The 17,593-nt window shown below is 41.5% G+C and overlaps 1 protein-coding gene across 1 annotated transcript in view; it reads left to right on the top strand.

Annotated features, from left to right (window-relative positions):
- Window positions 1-17,332, top strand: part of PTPRZ1 (protein tyrosine phosphatase, receptor-type, Z polypeptide 1) — a 158,262-nt gene extending 140,930 nt beyond the window's left edge. The window contains exons 23-30 of the mRNA XM_006901805.1: window positions 3,149-3,295; window positions 4,188-4,281; window positions 5,273-5,346; window positions 7,792-7,920; window positions 9,216-9,362; window positions 11,494-11,636; window positions 13,944-14,079; window positions 17,192-17,332. Of these exons, the coding sequence (XP_006901867.1) occupies window positions 3,149-3,295; window positions 4,188-4,281; window positions 5,273-5,346; window positions 7,792-7,920; window positions 9,216-9,362; window positions 11,494-11,636; window positions 13,944-14,079; window positions 17,192-17,332 (1,011 nt within the window). The remainder of the gene's footprint in view (window positions 1-3,148; window positions 3,296-4,187; window positions 4,282-5,272; window positions 5,347-7,791; window positions 7,921-9,215; window positions 9,363-11,493; window positions 11,637-13,943; window positions 14,080-17,191) is intronic.
- Window positions 17,333-17,593: the final 261 nt, after the last annotated feature.

Raw genomic sequence — 17,593 nt, 5'->3', positions numbered from 1 at the left:
ATTCTACTCTGATCTGTAAGTCACAGTAAGTTGGAAGTCACTGAATTCCAATGGGTTTGTTTTTTGAGCTCTGCAATAAGTCTTTGGTGACCTGTTTAATTTTGTTTCATGATCAAATGAGAAATATGTTTTAAATTACACAGGTGACAGAGATTAGGAAAAGAAATAAAAAGTGATCAGTCAACCTTCATCCTAACAGAATATTCAAGGTTTACACATGTGGTAAATGAATGGATTGATTTTCTTTCTTTTAAAAAAAGAAAATGTAAATTATACTCAGATTGTCTCAGTCCCTTTATATTATTTTGTTGGTATGTGCTGTCGAGTTGGAACTGACCCATAGTTAACTCTCCAGGCAGTTTTCAGAAGCTATAAATCCCGCAGAAGGAGATTGACCATCTTTGTTCAACGGCACAATTACTGGACTCGAACTACCTGCCTTTAAGGTGGCAGTGCAGCTCCTTACCATTCAGTCACCAGAGCTCCCTCTATCCCCTTGTTGTTGTTAGGTGCCACCAAGTTGAATACAACCCATAGTGACCCGATAAGCAACAGTTCCTCAGCTCTCTTCTCTACTTCAGCAGGAATGAATCCTGTCTTATCCTGTGCTATCTTCATTATCTCTGATACTCTTAAGCCTGTTACCCTGGTCACTGAATCAGTCCATCTCATCGAGGGTCTTCCTCTCCTGTGCTGTCCCTCCACCCTCCCAAGCATGACGTCCCTCTCCAAGGACTGGTTCTCCTTGCAACATGTCCAAAGAATGTCAGACAAAGCTTCAGAATCCTTGCCTCCAAGGAGCAGCCTGGTCTCACCCTCTCTAGGAGAACCTGTTTTTCTCCTAGCAGTCATGTTGTTGTTCTTGTTTGCTTTCAAGTTGAGCACGACTCATAGCAACCTTATGAAAAAAAGGCCTGAAGCCCCTCTACATCTATCGACATTTATCAAAGTTCATAGTGTTTCCAGAGGCATGTTGTTTAGGAAATGATGCCACTCCTGCTATTCAATATTCTTCTCCAGCACCACAGCTCAAAGGCATCAAATACTCCTTCTATCATCTCTAGTCCTTGTCTAGCTTTCTGACGCATAGAAAGGAATTGCAAAGACGGTTACCTGAGTCAGACAAACCTTAGTCTCCAGTCTGACATCGTTGTTCTTCAGTACTTTGGAGAGGTCTCTAACAGCAGACTTTCCCAATGCAATTCATCTTTTAATTTCCCGGCTGCTGATGCCAAGAGGGTTGATTGTGGAGCCAAGTAAACTAAAGCTATTAATAATCTCAATCTCTTCACCATCTATCCTGATGCTGCCAGTTGTCCCAGTGGTGAGAACCTTTGTCTTTTTGACATTGAGCTTCAATCTCTATTGAAGGCTGAAGTCCTTGACCTTCTACAGCAAACAGTTCAGGTCCTCCTCAGTTTCAGCAAGCAGTTTCATCTATATAATGCAGATTGTTGATGAGTCTACCTCCAATCCAGATGACACATTTCTCCTCATACAGCCCAGCCTCCCAGATAATCTGTTCTTCCTATAGATTGAAAAGGTTTGGAGATAGGACACTTACCTGACATACATCCTTCCCAGTTGTGAACCATGCAGTGTTTCCTTGCTCTGTTCTGATGACTGCCTCCTAGTCCAAGTATAGGTTTCACCTAAGCACAATCAAGTGTTCTGGAATTTCCATTCTTCTCAGAGTCAGCCACAGTGTGTTGTGATACATACAGTAAAAAATTGGGTCTAAAATCTAATGTGATAGTTTACAGACCCCACAGAACCATATTGGGGAAGTCAAAAGGCTGTAATTCAGACTAGTAGCAGAATACAATCGTTCAGTGAAGACAACTTACAAAATGTGCTCACAGGCAACTCAGCCTTGAGCCTTGCAGTTTTAAATCTGTGTTACTGAGTTCTCAATCCTGCCAATTATGGCTCTTCCCCTGCCCCTAATCCTCCAACAAACTCGGGCAAGGTCTCTTAGCTCCGGCTTTAGGGGGGGATAGTAGTCCCAAGGTCAGCTTCCTCTTCTGTCGGGTCTCTGATCTTCTGCTTCCGCTACTGCTGCTGCTGTAGGTCAAGTTGGCACAAGAATCTAAGGACACGCACTGCGCACCTGCATCTTCTTTGCCGCCACTGAGGCTCTCAAAATCTGCCACTGAATCTGCTCAATTTAGTGGCAAATCCCCTGCGGATAGGCTAACACAGCCTATTCACATATTCCTCCTCATCCCCGTGACAAAGTCAAGGGCAGGAAAAGCCATTTTGAACATTAAACTCTTCATACCACACTCATCCATCTCCAAATGGGATTGTGGATCAAATGAAAAGATACTCATTCAAATCCACAGAGTTCTTTTAGTTGACTGAGCAATAAATCTTTATTAAACTTTGTGCTTTGTGTCAAGTACAACTGCATCCTTAGTGAGATCAATAACAAAACTTCATGTCATCAACATGAACAACAACACCATCAACAGTCTCATAGGATAGGAACAAGGAACTGTCCTGAACGTGAAAATAAAGAAAATTATTAAAGATAATCAATGCTCACGGCCAAAAGATCCATGTCAATCCTGGTGGTCCCATGTATTACAGAGAAAAATTAATCCGTAACATTTTTTTAATTTTTTTTAAGGAGGAATGGGGCTGGGGCTGTAAGCTTTATGATAACAGGTTATTAAGCATATCTTCTATGCTGCTGTTGGGTGGTGCAAACCAGATTCACCACCCAGAGACCCTGACAATATGCATAGTTGAATAAAATTGTTAATGATAGCCTAAGGAGGGCAAGAGTGAGAGCTGGATTCAGAAGAGAGAGGCCACTAGAGATATAGAAACCCTTGTGTAGATTGTGGGATCGTGTCCGGGGTTGAAGGATGAGCAGAGAAGGCATGGTGTTACTCCCCCACCCCTTCCTGCCTCCCACCCACAAATGTCAATGAGCAGCACATAAATACTTGAGGGAAGAAACGAGCTTATTTTCTCCATGGACTGCTTTCTTTTTCTAACTTATTAGTTCAGAAAACAGTTCTCTGAGTTTTTCTGCTATTTTGTCAAATCTTTGTGATCTGATAATGGAAGATGTGGCTTTTGTGCCTAAAAGCCTATGAGGAGAACTTAGTAATGTTCTCTCTCACCTTTGTTTTGCCAGGAGCAATATGTCTTCATCCACGATGCACTGGTTGAAGCCATACTTAGTAAAGAAACAGAAGTGCCAGACAGTCATATCCACGCCTATGTCAATGCTCTCCTCATTCCTGGACCCACAGGCAAAACAAAGCTAGAGAAGCAATTCAAGGTGAGTTCCCTCAGGAGCCTCTTGGTTGTCAAAACAGAATCGAACGCTCCTGCATCTTCCCGTTGGCATCTACCAGGCTCCTCAGATGAGTTGAGAGTGTTGTTGGCACAAAGGCTTTGTATCTGAACGAACCATCTTTGTTCCTTACAATAGGGAGCAGGGTCACACAGTCAATTTCAACGAGGACCCTAGTTTTGAGTAGCTAAAAGTAAAGTTCTCAGAAACTCTAGACCAACTTTTATCAATAGGAACCTGGTCCTGGAAAGGAAGGCACACAATATCACAGAATGAACAGATAGGACTTATAATACAAGCTCGATAAGTACTCTTTTGACTTGGGGAAAAAAACAAACCACTTAACATAAGAGCTGTGGTTCAGACTATTCTGTTTCTCTGTGGAAGATTCTGTGTCTCACTTGAAACCTGTGGACTAGAGGAGACCAGGACAGAACAATAGCTTCTTCGCCCCCGGTTTCTCCCACTCACTGTCATGAGGGGATGAACTGGAGGAGAGCGTGTTCCCTTCACTCATGTCCCTCCTACAGCCCTGGCCCTCTGACTCCCAAAAATCACCAAGCAGAGAATTTAGGTTTCACCGGATGTGCAGTTGAGACTCAGAGACTCGGAGAGCCCAGCTAGAGAGTTCTCTACTTCCTTCAGTTCTTCCGGGACAAAACACAGATGCACCAGGCAATTTATAAAACAAGGTTTTACTTCAAAGGATTATTGGAAAACCGGTCAAATATGTCTTTATTCCATATTATGGTGGGTCATGTGATTGTGTTCCTGTGGATGGGGGTGGATTACATGTTTAGATGACTGACACATAACTTGAGGGTGTGTGTGTGTGTGTGTGTGTGTGTGTGTGTGTGTGTGTGGTCTCTTTTCTCAGCTCCTGAGCCAATCAAACATCCAGCAGAGTGACTACTCGACAGCTCTGAAACACTGCAACAGGGAGAAGAACAGAACTTCCTCCATCATCCCCGGTAGCTTATTGACTTGTAACAAAAACTTCCCTATTGTAATAAAAGTACTGTAGGCACTTTAACAAGAGTTTTCAGATTCCAGGGCTAATGAGACATTTAGGCATCCCCCACTTTACAGCACTTCTCTTTATCTCACTCTGCAGAGTCAATGCCTTTTTTTAACAGATTGAAAGCTTATAACAACTATTTGTTGTCCAAGTCTATTGGTCTTCTGGTGGCCTAGAGGTAAAGAGTTGTACTGCCAGCCCAGAGGCATGTGGTTTGAATCCACTAGCTGCTCTCCAGAAGAAAGATGGCCAATTTCCTCCTGTGAGATTTACAGTCACTGAAACCTACTGGGGAGTCATCTGTGAGTCGATTCTGTCTTGCCAGGGCATAACAATTGGCACCATTTTTTTCATCAGCTTATACACACTTTTTGCCTGTCATATATTGATAATTTTCCCAGTATTTCAAACTTTTTCATCATGCTGTTGTATATATCACAGATTACAAAATTCCAACCAAGCCTACTGCTGCTGAGTCAATTCATACTCATACTAGTGACCCTCCATCGAGTTTCTGAGACCCTAAAGCTTTACCTTGGAGCAGCTGGTAGATTTGAGCCACACATTCCAGCTGGCAGCCCAACATGTTATAAACTATGCCGTTAGCACTGCTAACTACAACAGGACTCTTTTAGTAGACTACAGTATTGGAACATTTATGACTTTATATGCATGGGAAACCAAAACTGTGGGACTCACTTTATTGTAATATTCACTTTATTGTGCTGGTCTGTGCTGGGTTCAAGTGTTTCTAGTTTTGCCTTGCTATGCATAATATGATTGTTAACAAGGACCCATCAACACTTGAAGTTTCATTTACAGTGTAATTTGTGTAATAATTAACGTTACAATGAAGAGTACTCAGCTTGAGAATTATAGCTGTGTTTTGCAGTTTGGGAGCAGTGCTATAACATGATTGTTTACAATGATTATTCTGTGTTTAGTGGAAAGATCAAGGGTTGGCATCTCATCACTGAGCGGGGAAGGCACAGACTACATCAATGCCTCCTACATCATGGTAAGTCCGAGAAGTTACCAGGGAGACAACCTGCTTGCCAGTGCATCCAGAACCCAAACCAGAGTGGGCTGCTTCAGGGGTGATTGTGGCCAGGGCAGCACCAGTTCAGAGATGTGGGGCATGACAGCCCAGGCGACAATAAAAGATAGCATTATTTGCTGGGTTTTTGCGTTCTGGATCTAGAGAAAGCTCAAGTAAGATGAATAGGTATGGGAAGCCAAACATATCATTTGAAACACACACTCGTTCATCTAAGAGATTCCCTTTTCTCATCAAGCAAGGCTGATTTCCTGAGCAGAGCCCTGGACATGGCATTTTCATCAAAGTCACAGCAACATTACCATCCTATTTTGCAACGAAGTTCTCACCCAACTAACTGGGTATCATTTGGATACCCAAATGTCTAAAAATGCCGTACGTCCCTCCTACCATGTAGATCTTTCCGTCTAGAGTGAATGTGTATAACCTATGTTACTATTTCTAACAGTCACAGAGCTTGGTTTATGATGACATTATTCCAATCTCCATACAAAAAGCACGGTTCTATTTATTCAGGAAACAAATGTTAAGAAATAGTCATAAAACAAAGATGGCAGTGGTATCCAAAATGCATCCACATTTTATGTGAACCCTGGAGGTTGAAATGGGGTCTGGGAGGCCCCAGTGTGGAAGAGGCTAGAAAAGCCATGATATTTAGTACGTTGTTGTTGTTAGGTGCCATTGAGTCAAGTGCGACCCTATGACTGGATCTGAATCCTGTCTTATCCTGTGACATCCTCAGACTTTTTGATACATTAGAGCCCACTGCAGCAGTCACTGTGTCAGTCAACCTGGTTGAGGGTCTTCCTCTCCTTCCTGACCCTCCACCTTCCAAACATCGTGTTCTTCTCCAAGGAACAGCCCCTCCTAGCAATATGTCCAAAGTATGTGAGGCGAAGCCTCATCATCCTTGCCTCCAAAAAGCACTCTGTCTGAACTCTCTCCAAGACCTATTTATTTGTTCTTTTGGCTGTCCAAAAGAACTTTTAGTAAGTTGTTGTTCTGTGCCGTTGAGTCGCCTGCAACTCATAGCGACCCTATGTACAACAGCCCTAAACTCGGCTCTGTCCTGTGCCAATCGCACTGTCTCTGACACACCCATCCTGATTACCCAAATCACTGAATCAATTCACCTCATAGAGGGTCTTCCTCTCTGTGCTGTCCTTCCACCCTCCTAAGCATGACGTCCCTCACCAAGGACTGGTCCTTCCTTGCTTTGTCAGACAAAGTTTCAGAATCCTTACCTCCAAGGAGCAGCCTGGTTTAACCCTCTCTAGGATGAATTTGTTTTCTTAGCAGTCCATGCTATATTCAGTACTCTTCTCCAGCACCACAGCTCAAAGACATCAATTCTCCTTCTATCTCCCCTAGTCATTGTCCAGCTCTCTGACCCATACCAAGTGATTGCAAAGACCATAGCCTGTATCAGGCACACCTTAGTCTCCAGAGTAGCATCGTTGCTCTTCAGGACTTTAGAGAGTTCTCTAACAGCAGACTTTCCCATCGCAATATGTCTTTTAATTTCCTGGCTACTTGTGCCAAGAGTGTTGATTGTGGAGCCAAGCAAACCCAAACTGTTAATAATCTCAATCTCTTCACCATCTATCATGATGCTACCCATCATGATTAACACGATGACAGTAGTTTCTAGGTTCCTGCAGCACAATGTACAACGCTCTCCTGATTCTTTCTTAGGAAAGCAGTGTTTGGACACAAGAACCTATAAAGAGCTCAGAAATCTGGTGTTGCCACTGGGACCAGATAACCTAAGGAGATGTGGAAAACGAGAACTAACACTGTCATGTAGATTTCTGTGTCATCAGTGTAGGAGATGTTTCTCAATCCATTTTGATAAGTCTGCCCCTAGAGGTAACAGCCGTAAAGGACACTTGACTTTTGAGCGTCATTTTAAGTATCTAAAAAATTAGAATCACAGGTCCTCGCTCATAGCACTGTTGCCAGGAATAAGTGACTTTAGAGGAGGAAAACAATATTGTATGTAATACTGTACACAAAGTGCCCAGTTAACATTCGTAATAGTTATCACATTATTGTTTTACAAATAAAATTTTATTTTAATTGTGATTTTAACAAACATTTACAAAGAAGTTAGATTTTCATTCATTCATTTATTCCTGCACATTTTACCCCCTTCCTCTCCCAGTTCACTTTAAAAAAAAATATTCATTCACTGCTGCACAATTACCTACCTCCCTTCCCACCCGCAGTCCTCTTTTCGGTGATATATTTCTAACTGTGGGCTGTTGTCATACAGATAATGCCTAATCATATATTCATTTTAGAACTGTGATATTATTATTTATAGGCACTTTTGAAACACAAAAGCTTCTTTTGACTTCCAGTCATAGAGTTAAAGATCTCTTTCTCTTTGCTTTGGTTTTGTAGGGTTATCATCAAAGCAATGAATTCATCATCACCCAGCATCCTTTGCTCCATACCATCAGGGATTTCTGGAGGATGATATGGGATCACAACGCCCAGCTCGTGGTTATGCTTCCTGATGGTCAAAACATGGTCAGTCCCTCAGATCACCTCTCAGACGTTCCTGAGAGGGCAGTTCCTACTGGGTCACAACAGAAACTGTAACTGGAAGTCTACAATACAAACAAGTGAAGGGGTTCTTACTTTTCCACATACTGTTGGTTGAAAAACCTTGTGCATTATTGAGCTTAAGCCAGATCCACAACGTCCCAGATCTGAAATTCTTGGATGGCATCTTTTTAAATGAATGCAGATTGAAATTAGCTTGAATTTTTAGTATTTTGTGACAGTGCTGAGAAACTGAAAATTGAAACCATGAATGGAGATACTTCAGATGCCTTTCTTAAATTGTTACTTGAGTGAAAATTTACAAAGCATCTTGGTTTTTCATTCAAGCCTTCATACGCATTTTTACAGCATTCATTTCAATGTCAGGTGCTTTTAAAAGTATGAAATAACTCATTGTAAGGTTTCTGTAGTGTGTACACAAGAGAGACCTATTTGGAATAAGGTGAATTCCTAGTATGTAAAAAGCTATTTTGGCTTCAAAATCTCAGCAATATCCCATTTTCTTTATATTTTAAAAATTCTAAAAGTAAATAAAATTATTATGACCTTTAGATACTGTATCTGTATAAATTTGAGATTTACTGCTTAGCTATAATTTATATAGGCACATCTCATTTTCTTGTGCTTCAAAGATTGAGTTTTTAACAAATGGGAGACTTTGGACAACCCCGCTCTGATCAAGTCTATAGGTGCCTTTTTTCCAACAGCATGTGTCTACTTTATAACTCTGTCAGAGTTCATCATTCTCACAGTATTTCAGAATGCTTTATAATGCTACTGAATACTCAACAAACCAGCATCTATTGCAAATGTAATTTATATAATGTACCAGAAAACAAAAAATGAATGTGAATTGCTTTCCTGAGACGGTCTCAAAGCAAACCTGCAGTAGCCCAAAACCATAGCTGCACTGACCGTTCCCAGTGAGTCTAGAAAAGTGCCCAGCACTTTGAACCATTTGAATCTTCTCCTCTTAGAAAGAAGCAACAAACTTAACCATTCTTCATGATAAATTAAAAAAATAATAATAAAGCAATAACCAAGGTCCGAAGTCAGTGAAGCAATAACCAAGGTTATTATGTTTGATATTTTATTGTGTCATTCTGTTTTAAGACACAAAAGTAGTTTCAAACTCAATTTCAGAATCTGAAGAAAATTTTGAGTTGAATTTTCTATGGCAACAAATTAACTTCTATTTCACAGTCTGACCTATTAGATATTTTAGTAAAATCTAGACTTGCTGTTTTTTCCTTCTCCAGGCAGAAGATGAATTTGTTTATTGGCCGAATAAAGATGAGCCTATCAATTGTGAGAGCTTCAAGGTGACTCTTATGGCTGAAGAACAGAAATGTCTCTCTAATGAGGAAAAGCTTATAATCCAAGACTTTATTTTAGAAGCTACGCAGGTATGTTACTTAGCTGGCCAGATTTCCATCTTAAATACATGTTAAATACATGCTAATTTAAGGAGTTTTTCCTACAAATAAAAAGAAGGGATTGTATTTCTTACAAATTGAGATTGATTAACAACAACTACCCAAATAACCAATATTGTCTTCCTCTTCACTTAACTTTTCAAAATCATTAGGCCATTATTCACCATTAAATCACACCCTTACTAATTTCTACACACACATACACTTTTTTTAAATCCTCTTGTACTACAAGATAAGTGTTCATAGAGCCTATGTTGAAAATAAATGCAAAAAAAAATTCACTAGTTCATATAGTTATATGCATAAGAGAGCCCTTCTCTAAGTAAAATGGGGGAAATACTAGGGCTAACTTTCTGCTCTTTGCTAATATATAATGAATTGATGAGTGGAGAAATTCTCTGAAAATGTACAGAACAATGAACTAAGGTTGTTCTAAACCCTTGTCTACCAATCACCCATCTAAATTTTTTGTCAGTAATTATCCATTAAAATGTTGAGCAATTACTAATAATGGCTTGTAAGATTTAGAATATCTTCTCAATCAAAACCCCTTTAAATAATGTAGTAGTCTGAGCATTTCACTTGAATATAATTCTGAACTGGTGAGATGTGTGTGTGTGTGTGTGTGTGTGTGTGTGTGTGTGTGTTTGTGTAAAGATTTACTATTCTGTAGACTTTTGGAATGACAGCATTATTTTTAAATTAATAATAATGATAGATTAATAATGTGGACATGTTGCCAGGAGGGACAGGTCCTTGGAAAGGGCCATCATGCTTGGGAGGGTGGAGGGACGGCGCAGGAGGGGAAGACCCTCTATGAGATGGATTGATTCGGTGACTGGGGTAATCGGGATGGGTGTGTCAGAGGCAGTGCGGTTGGCGCAGGATAGAGCAGGGTTTAGGGCTGTTGTACATAGGGTCACTATGAGACGCAAACGACTCGACGGCCTATAACAACAACAACAACAATAGCAATAAATACTTGAATAAAACAAAATCACATCCTCCCAGGTAAATTATGTGGCCTTGAGAAACAGCCTTATATTTTTATTTGAAAAGTGAGGGACAGACAGAGGAAGAATACAAAGGTCCCTGCGTGTTTGTGATGCCCCATGAGTAATAGCATCTCTTCTTGTTCTCAGATCATTTGACATCCGTGCACTGTAAATCTTCACCCTCCTGACTCTGTGCCAGGCACATATATCTTCCCATAGTTGAACCCTAGTATTGCTGCTATCTGAAAAGATCTAGGGCAGTGTTCCTACTGTATTGGCCTGCTAACCAGAACATTCTAATCCACCCACCTTTTCATGGACAAGCTCCTGAACAAGCTCAGAAACCCAGTGGAGGTTTGCCGAGAGTCAGACCAACTCAACATCAGTGAATGTTGTTTTAGAAACAAATTTTAGCACTGTAGATTTCTTTCAGTCATTTCAATTTGGCATCATAAACACATCTTTGGAACATTATCTGAGGGTATGAAACTCCAGCGAAGTTTTCTTCTTAGGATTTTAAGAGATTGTGCTGCGTGTCTGTTAGGAATGATAGAAAAATGTGCGGACGGTAATGGATTGGCCTAGTCCGCAGGGAGATGTGCTATTAACCTACAGGTCACACCTATGGGTGGTTCTAATCCACCAGCAGCATCTCCAGAGAAAGATGGGCGCTCTCCTCCCGTGGGATTTAGAATCTGGGAAACCCGCTAGGCAGTCAGCTCCAACTCAGCAGTATTGAGTTGAGTTATCATGTGAGTTTGAACTGATTAACAACATGAAGGCATAGTTAACTTCCTGAATGCTTCATGTGAAGATCGTTGGGAAACAGCAACTGTTTTGTTACCTGTAAATAAACAAAAAATAAAAAAGATATTACAATATTTTATCTGACATCTTATTTACTGAGTAAATCCATCAATAGCAAAGGTGGGTTCCCCCTTCCACAAAGAGGGGAGTTACTTCTGTGACCCTACTCATTCACACATGCCATCTGGTTTTAGTACGTTGGCATCGTCTCTCATTCTCCTCTTGACTCCATTCAGGATAAGCTCTTACTGGCCACTGTTACTCTCTTAAAATTATAACGTCTTTCTTTCTTCTTCCAGGATGATTACGTCCTTGAAGTGAGGCATTTTCAGTGTCCCAAGTGGCCAAACCCTGATAGCTCCATCAGTAAAACTTTTGAACTCATAAGTCTTATCAAAGAAGAAGCCGCCAGCAGGGATGGGCCCATGATTGTTCACGATGAGTAAGTTCCAAGCTCCACATTCTTCCTGCTGGAATAAGGGTAGAAGGTAGTGTCTGTGGGGTTTTTTCTGACCCAATGCTCTGAAGCAATTGCAGTGATTTTTCCTGGCTATATTACTGTTCCTATGAGGACGGTTGATGCAGAATATTCTTTTATCTACACTTGCAATTCTGACAGAAGACTGGAAATCTTCTTATGTGATTGTAAGAATTTGCTCTTGGGTATTTTTCTGAGAACATTTTTCTTGATAAGCCATTGTTTCAACATTTGGTCTTTCACAAGGATTAACCATTGAGAAGCAGCGATGATGGTGCAGTGGGTAAGCACTTGGCGGCAAACCAAGAGACCAGGGGTTCAAGCCCACCAGCCACTTCCTAGGAGAAAGGTGTAGCACTCTGCTTCCATGAAAGGCTACAGCTTTGGAAGAAATATAAAAAGAAAAGGCTTTGCCATGAAGCTGACTGACCAACTGACATATTCCAACAAACAGATGCTAGCCTGGGTGTGCTCACCAAGTTGTGTCAAGAAATCTGGACTGGACTGGAAGAGATCTATCTATATTTGTTCCCATTCCAAAAAAGGATGACCTGACAAGAGTGTAGAAATTATCAAACAATATCACTGATATCACATGTAAGCAAAATCTTGCTGAAGATTATCCAAAAATGACAGAGAACTACCAGAAATGCAACCTGGGTTTACAAGAGGCTGTCACACTAAAGACATTATCACCAACATCAGATGGATTGTGACTGAAAGCAGAGAGTCCCAGAAGACTATCTATCTGTGTTTCGTTGACTATGCAAAGGCATTTGATGGTGTAGATTACAAAAGATTGTGGCTAACCTTGAGAAGAATGGGAATCCCAGAACATTTGATTGTGCTCAAACGTAACCTATACCAGGAAGAAGTCCTTAGAACAGAATAAGGAAACACTTCATGGTTCAAAATCAGGAAAGGAGTGTGTCAGGGAAGCATCCTGTCTTCGTAGCTTTGCAGTGTATATGCAGAACAGATCATTTGGGAAGCTAGACTCTATGAGGAGGAATGCGGCGTCAGGATAAGAGGAAGATTCACCAACCTGCATTATGCAGATGACACAACCTTGCTTGCAGAAACTGAGGAGGACCAAAATGTATGCTGCAGAAGGTTAAGGACCCCAGTGTACAGTATGGATTGAAGCTCAACATCAAGAAGACAAAGATTCTCACCACTGGGCCAATTGACAGCACCATGAGAAACTGAGAAGAGATTGAAGTTGTTAACAATTTCAGCTTGCTCAGCTCCACAATAAACATTCTTGGCACCAGCAGTCAGGAAATCAAAAGATTAATAACTCTGGGGAAGGCTGCTCTCAAGGGCCTCTCAAAAATCCTAAAGAGCAACTTTAGTCTGGAGACTAGGTACACCTAATTCAGGTCACAGTCTTCACAATTACTTGCTATGTATCAGACAGCTGGACTATGACTGCTGATGACAGACGAATTGATGCCTTTGAGTTGTCCTGGAGAAGAGTATTGAACATACCAAAAGAACTACCCTGGGGAGGGTGACACCAGGCCCCTTCTTTGAGGCAAGGATTATGAAACTCTATCTCACATACTTGGGACATGTGGCCAGGAGGGACAAGTTCTTGGAGATGAACATCATGCTTGAAAGGGTGGAGGGACAGTACAAGAGAGGAAGACCCTGGATGAGATGGATTGACTCAGTGACTGGGAGAATGGGGGTAGGTGTGTTGGAGACAGACTGGCTTAGGACAGGGCAGGGTTTCAGAGCTATGATACATAGAGTCACTATGAGTCACAGATGACTTGATGACACAAAACAGCAAGAAACCTAAAAATAACAAGTACTTAAGCAAGTGTCAAACTTCTATGAAGTATCTCCTTACTAAAACAGTGACCCCTTAGTTATGTTTCAACTTAAACCATGGTTCTATGTACAATGAATGACAATGTTTTGGGGGTTATTTTGGTGTTTTATTTATTAATATCTTCTTTTTAGATTTTAACCAAAATTTATCCAGAACTTGGATTTCCATTCGTTCATTGTTGCGTATTTTCCTCCCTGCCCACCCCTCCCCTAGTTTGCTTTTCTCTTTGAAAAAAATTTCTTTCATTGTTGTACAATCCCCCTCCCCCAGCCACTTTACTATGCAGCTCTTATTCTGGATTGTTGGAGTGACAGTGTTTTAAAGAGTTCAGTGACTCTCACTGCCAGACTGTCAAAACTATGCTCTGTGAGTTTCAAATGCAAGCGTTTCATGACTCTGAATGGAGATTTGTCCCTTCTCTTTGTTACAAGGCACGGCGGAGTGACAGCAGGCACTTTCTGTGCCCTGACAACCCTTATGCACCAATTAGAAAAAGAAAATTCCATGGATGTTTACCAGGTGGCCAAGATGATCAATCTGATGAGGCCAGGAGTCTTTGCTGACATTGTAAGTAATAGTGCACCGCCACTGTTGGAAGTACATATTTTTTCAGAGACTATTTTTCTTGTATCATGAAAGATTGCACTGGAGGGGAATATTAGTGCAGTGTAGTTTTCAAGGTGGATTTCAAGTCATTCCACTCAATGAACTGAATCAACAAACCTGGAATTTAAGACTGGAAACTATCGTCAGTAGAAGTGCTAACTAGTCAGATTTTTCTCAGTAAAAGTTCTTTTTCAAGAATTCACACCCTCGTTAGTCTTACAGGCCACAGCCAGTGTCCACGTTACCAATGAGATGAGCTCCTTAAGTGTGCCTTTCAGTTTACTTTGTGGGTAAATCAGGACAAGTGTGAATGATGCATATTTAGATTTACTTTAGTGCAAGAAAGGAACCCTGGTGGTGCGGTGGCTAAACCATTCAGCTGCTGAATGCAAAGTTGGCAGTTCAATCCCACCAGCCTCTCCTTGAGAGAAGCTTGTGGCAATCTGCTCCCATTAAGAGTCACAGCTCCAGGACACATTCAGCGTACACCCACACACGCACCCACCTACGCACACACCTGTCATATAAAGTCTCTAGGAGTCAGAATCAGTTGCAGTGAGTGTGGTTTGGTTTGGTTTAGTTTGGTTTTAGTGAAAGAAAGGGCACAAAGCCTTTTCAATGATTTCAAAGTTTCTGTTGCCATAAGTGAAGGAGATTGTGATGAGGGATGTGTAATTATGCTGGGCTTAGTTCAGTCATTTCAAAGTGAAGGCCTAGCAAAGCTACATAACATTAAAGGGCAGATATGAGTTATCCTTAAAATGGATATTTTTAACCCAAAGACTGTGCTCAGACAGCAGATTCCAAAGACTTAAAAGCTCGAACTCTTCACTTATTTCCTAAACTAAATTGCATTTCTAAAATAAACCATAGGCTAATATTTGAGTTCTTTAAAATGGAGAGGAGATGGACAAGTAAGAAAGGGCCTCCACACCACTGGAGGGATGGGTCCCCAGTGGGATGGTGATTGGAAAGGTTTTATTATTTTAAAAAAAAGAAAGGCTGCAGGGACAATAGGAAAATGATCAGCAGTTTATTAGTGGAAGAAGGTGTGGGTGGATGTGGAAGCCATGCCCCCTTCATCTCCTGGCCTTCCAAAGCCCACCTTCAGAGCCCAGACCTGATGGCTGGAGGTCAAGGTGACCTTGCTTACTTACACTTCAGAGGATCCCCGGGGAGGTCTCATTTGGACCAGGTGAGTTGGATCAAGTTTGTCTGGTGTGAACTGACTCTCTGCAGAAGCAGGATTAAAGCAGATGTCACAAATGCACATCAAGGTGGAGCCGCTCACATGACACCCTCCTGTGTTAGTTTCTGCCATGATGCTAGTCCTTGACTCACATTCTCCAAACTGCCTGCCTCCTTGTCTTGGGTTGACATCTGTGATATGAGACCTGTTGCCTTTTGCTGTGTGCCTCACCTTTACTCAGAGCACAGCCTGGGACCTACCAATCTGGTACATGTGATAAACTATGGATCTTGTATAAGGCCTGCATTCTTTATGGATTCTCTAAGCTGCTCTGCAATCCCAAAGGCACACAATTCAAATCTACTAGCTCCTCCCCAGGAGGACAGGCAGTCTCCTCCTATGCGATTTACTGCCTCCAAAAACCCATTAGAGGGTCAGCTACAGGTTGGTTCTGACTTGATGGTACAAAAATAACACAACAATCTAGTAATGTCTTCTCCTCTGAACCATCTCCATAAATAGACCATTCCAGGGGGTTTCAAATTCTCGAGAGAAAAGGAAATTGGAAACTGACTTAGGAGTGAATCACAGGTTCCTAATGTCAAAGAATTTTCACACCAGGTGTGAAATCCCTAATAGAACTCCATCACATCATCATTTGAGTCCTTCGTGTAGGCAAGAGTCCTTTATTTCCAAGGAACTGAACCCTAGTGGTAGAAGAACCTAGAGCACAGCTGCTAATTCGTTCACGCTGTGGCTCCATAAGAGAAAACGCAGGCATTATGGGACAGTTCCGCTCCGTCATGTGGTATGCTGAGATTCAGAATCCACTCACTGGTACCATATAAGAGGAATATCATCATGTTGCTGAGTACCATCATGTCGGAACTGACCCATAGCAGACCCTCCAGTGGGTTTTCAGAGGCTGGTAATCGCGTGGGAGATTGCCTGTCTTTCTTCTGTGGAGCAGCTAGTGGAGATGAACTGCATGCCTTCGGGATTGTAGTACAATTACTTACCACTAGGGCACCAGAGCTCCCTATAATATCTATATATATTTTATTTTAATGTTTAATTATAAAAATGTTGCCTATTGGCCCAGTGGTAAGGACTTTTTTAATTAATTTATCTTAATGAAAGTTTACAGAGACTTAGGGTTTCCAATCATTCATTATTGTACTTTTCTACCTGCCCACCCCACTCCCCCTAATTCACTTTTCTCCTTGAAAAGTAAAAGAAAAACTCTTTTGCTGTTATGCAATCCCTCCCCTCAAGTCCACTCCACTATGCAGCCTTCATTCTGGACTCCTGTCTTGAAAATAATACCCAGTCATATATCCCTTTTCAACAGTTCTCTCCCTCATCTGTTTGAATGTAGTATACATCATTCCTCCCCGATTCTCTGTCTTCTCTCAACCCCAATGTCGGTCCCGTTTTACAACAGTGGCCCTATGCAGTATTTGTCCTTTTGTGACTGAGATAATCCACTAAGCATAATGTTCTCCAGGGTCACCCATTTTGCATAATATTTTCTGAGTTCCTTGTTTTTCAATGGTACATAATATTCCATTGTGTGAATATACCACAACTTCTCTATCCATTAGGTTATTTTTTGTTGATGGGCCCTTGGGTTGTCTCCAGCTCTTCGCTATTGCGAACAAAGCCACAATAAACATGGGTGTGCACTTTTCAGGTGAATGTGGACTAATTCAAAAGCTGTTTTTAATCCATCAGAGACAGTAGTATAAAGTGTACTAAAGCCCTTGCTGCAGAAGTCTTTCCTGCCCTTCCGTCAGCAGCGTGGACTGTGGCTGCGACATGTGTCCACTTTGCGTCAGTGTGTCTTCACCGGGTACTCATCGCCTCCTCTTCTCTCCCTTCTAGGAGCAGTACCAGTTTCTCTACAAAGCCGTTCTCAGCCTCGTGAGCACGAGGCAAGAAGAGAACCCTTCCACCTCTCTCGAGAGCAATGGCACAGCCCTGCCAGATGGAAACATCGCCGAGAGCTTGGAGTCTTTAGTTTGACCCTGAAAGGGATCACATGAGGCCCCATCGGAGCATCATTTTCCTCTTCTCCAATTAGATGGGAAAATCAATCCAGTTCTTCTGTTCTCTGTTCCTTTCCTGTCGCCTGATGGTAACTTTCACAATGTAGGATTGTGCTGCCAAATTGACATTAATAACGTGTGCCTTTTTTTGCAAGACTTCTTGTAATTCACTTATTCTGTTTGAACTAAAATGATTGCGTTTTACAGTCTTTCTAAGGATGGAATTGTAATTTTTTTC

This window comes from Elephantulus edwardii, unplaced genomic scaffold, assembly GCF_000299155.1.
Source record: "Elephantulus edwardii isolate Elephantulus edwardi_28Jun2011 unplaced genomic scaffold, EleEdw1.0 scaffold00345, whole genome shotgun sequence".
NCBI lineage: Eukaryota > Metazoa > Chordata > Mammalia > Macroscelidea > Macroscelididae > Elephantulus > Elephantulus edwardii.
The sequence above is the reverse complement of the archived record's forward strand: the minus strand, read 5'-3'. Positions and strand labels throughout refer to the sequence as shown.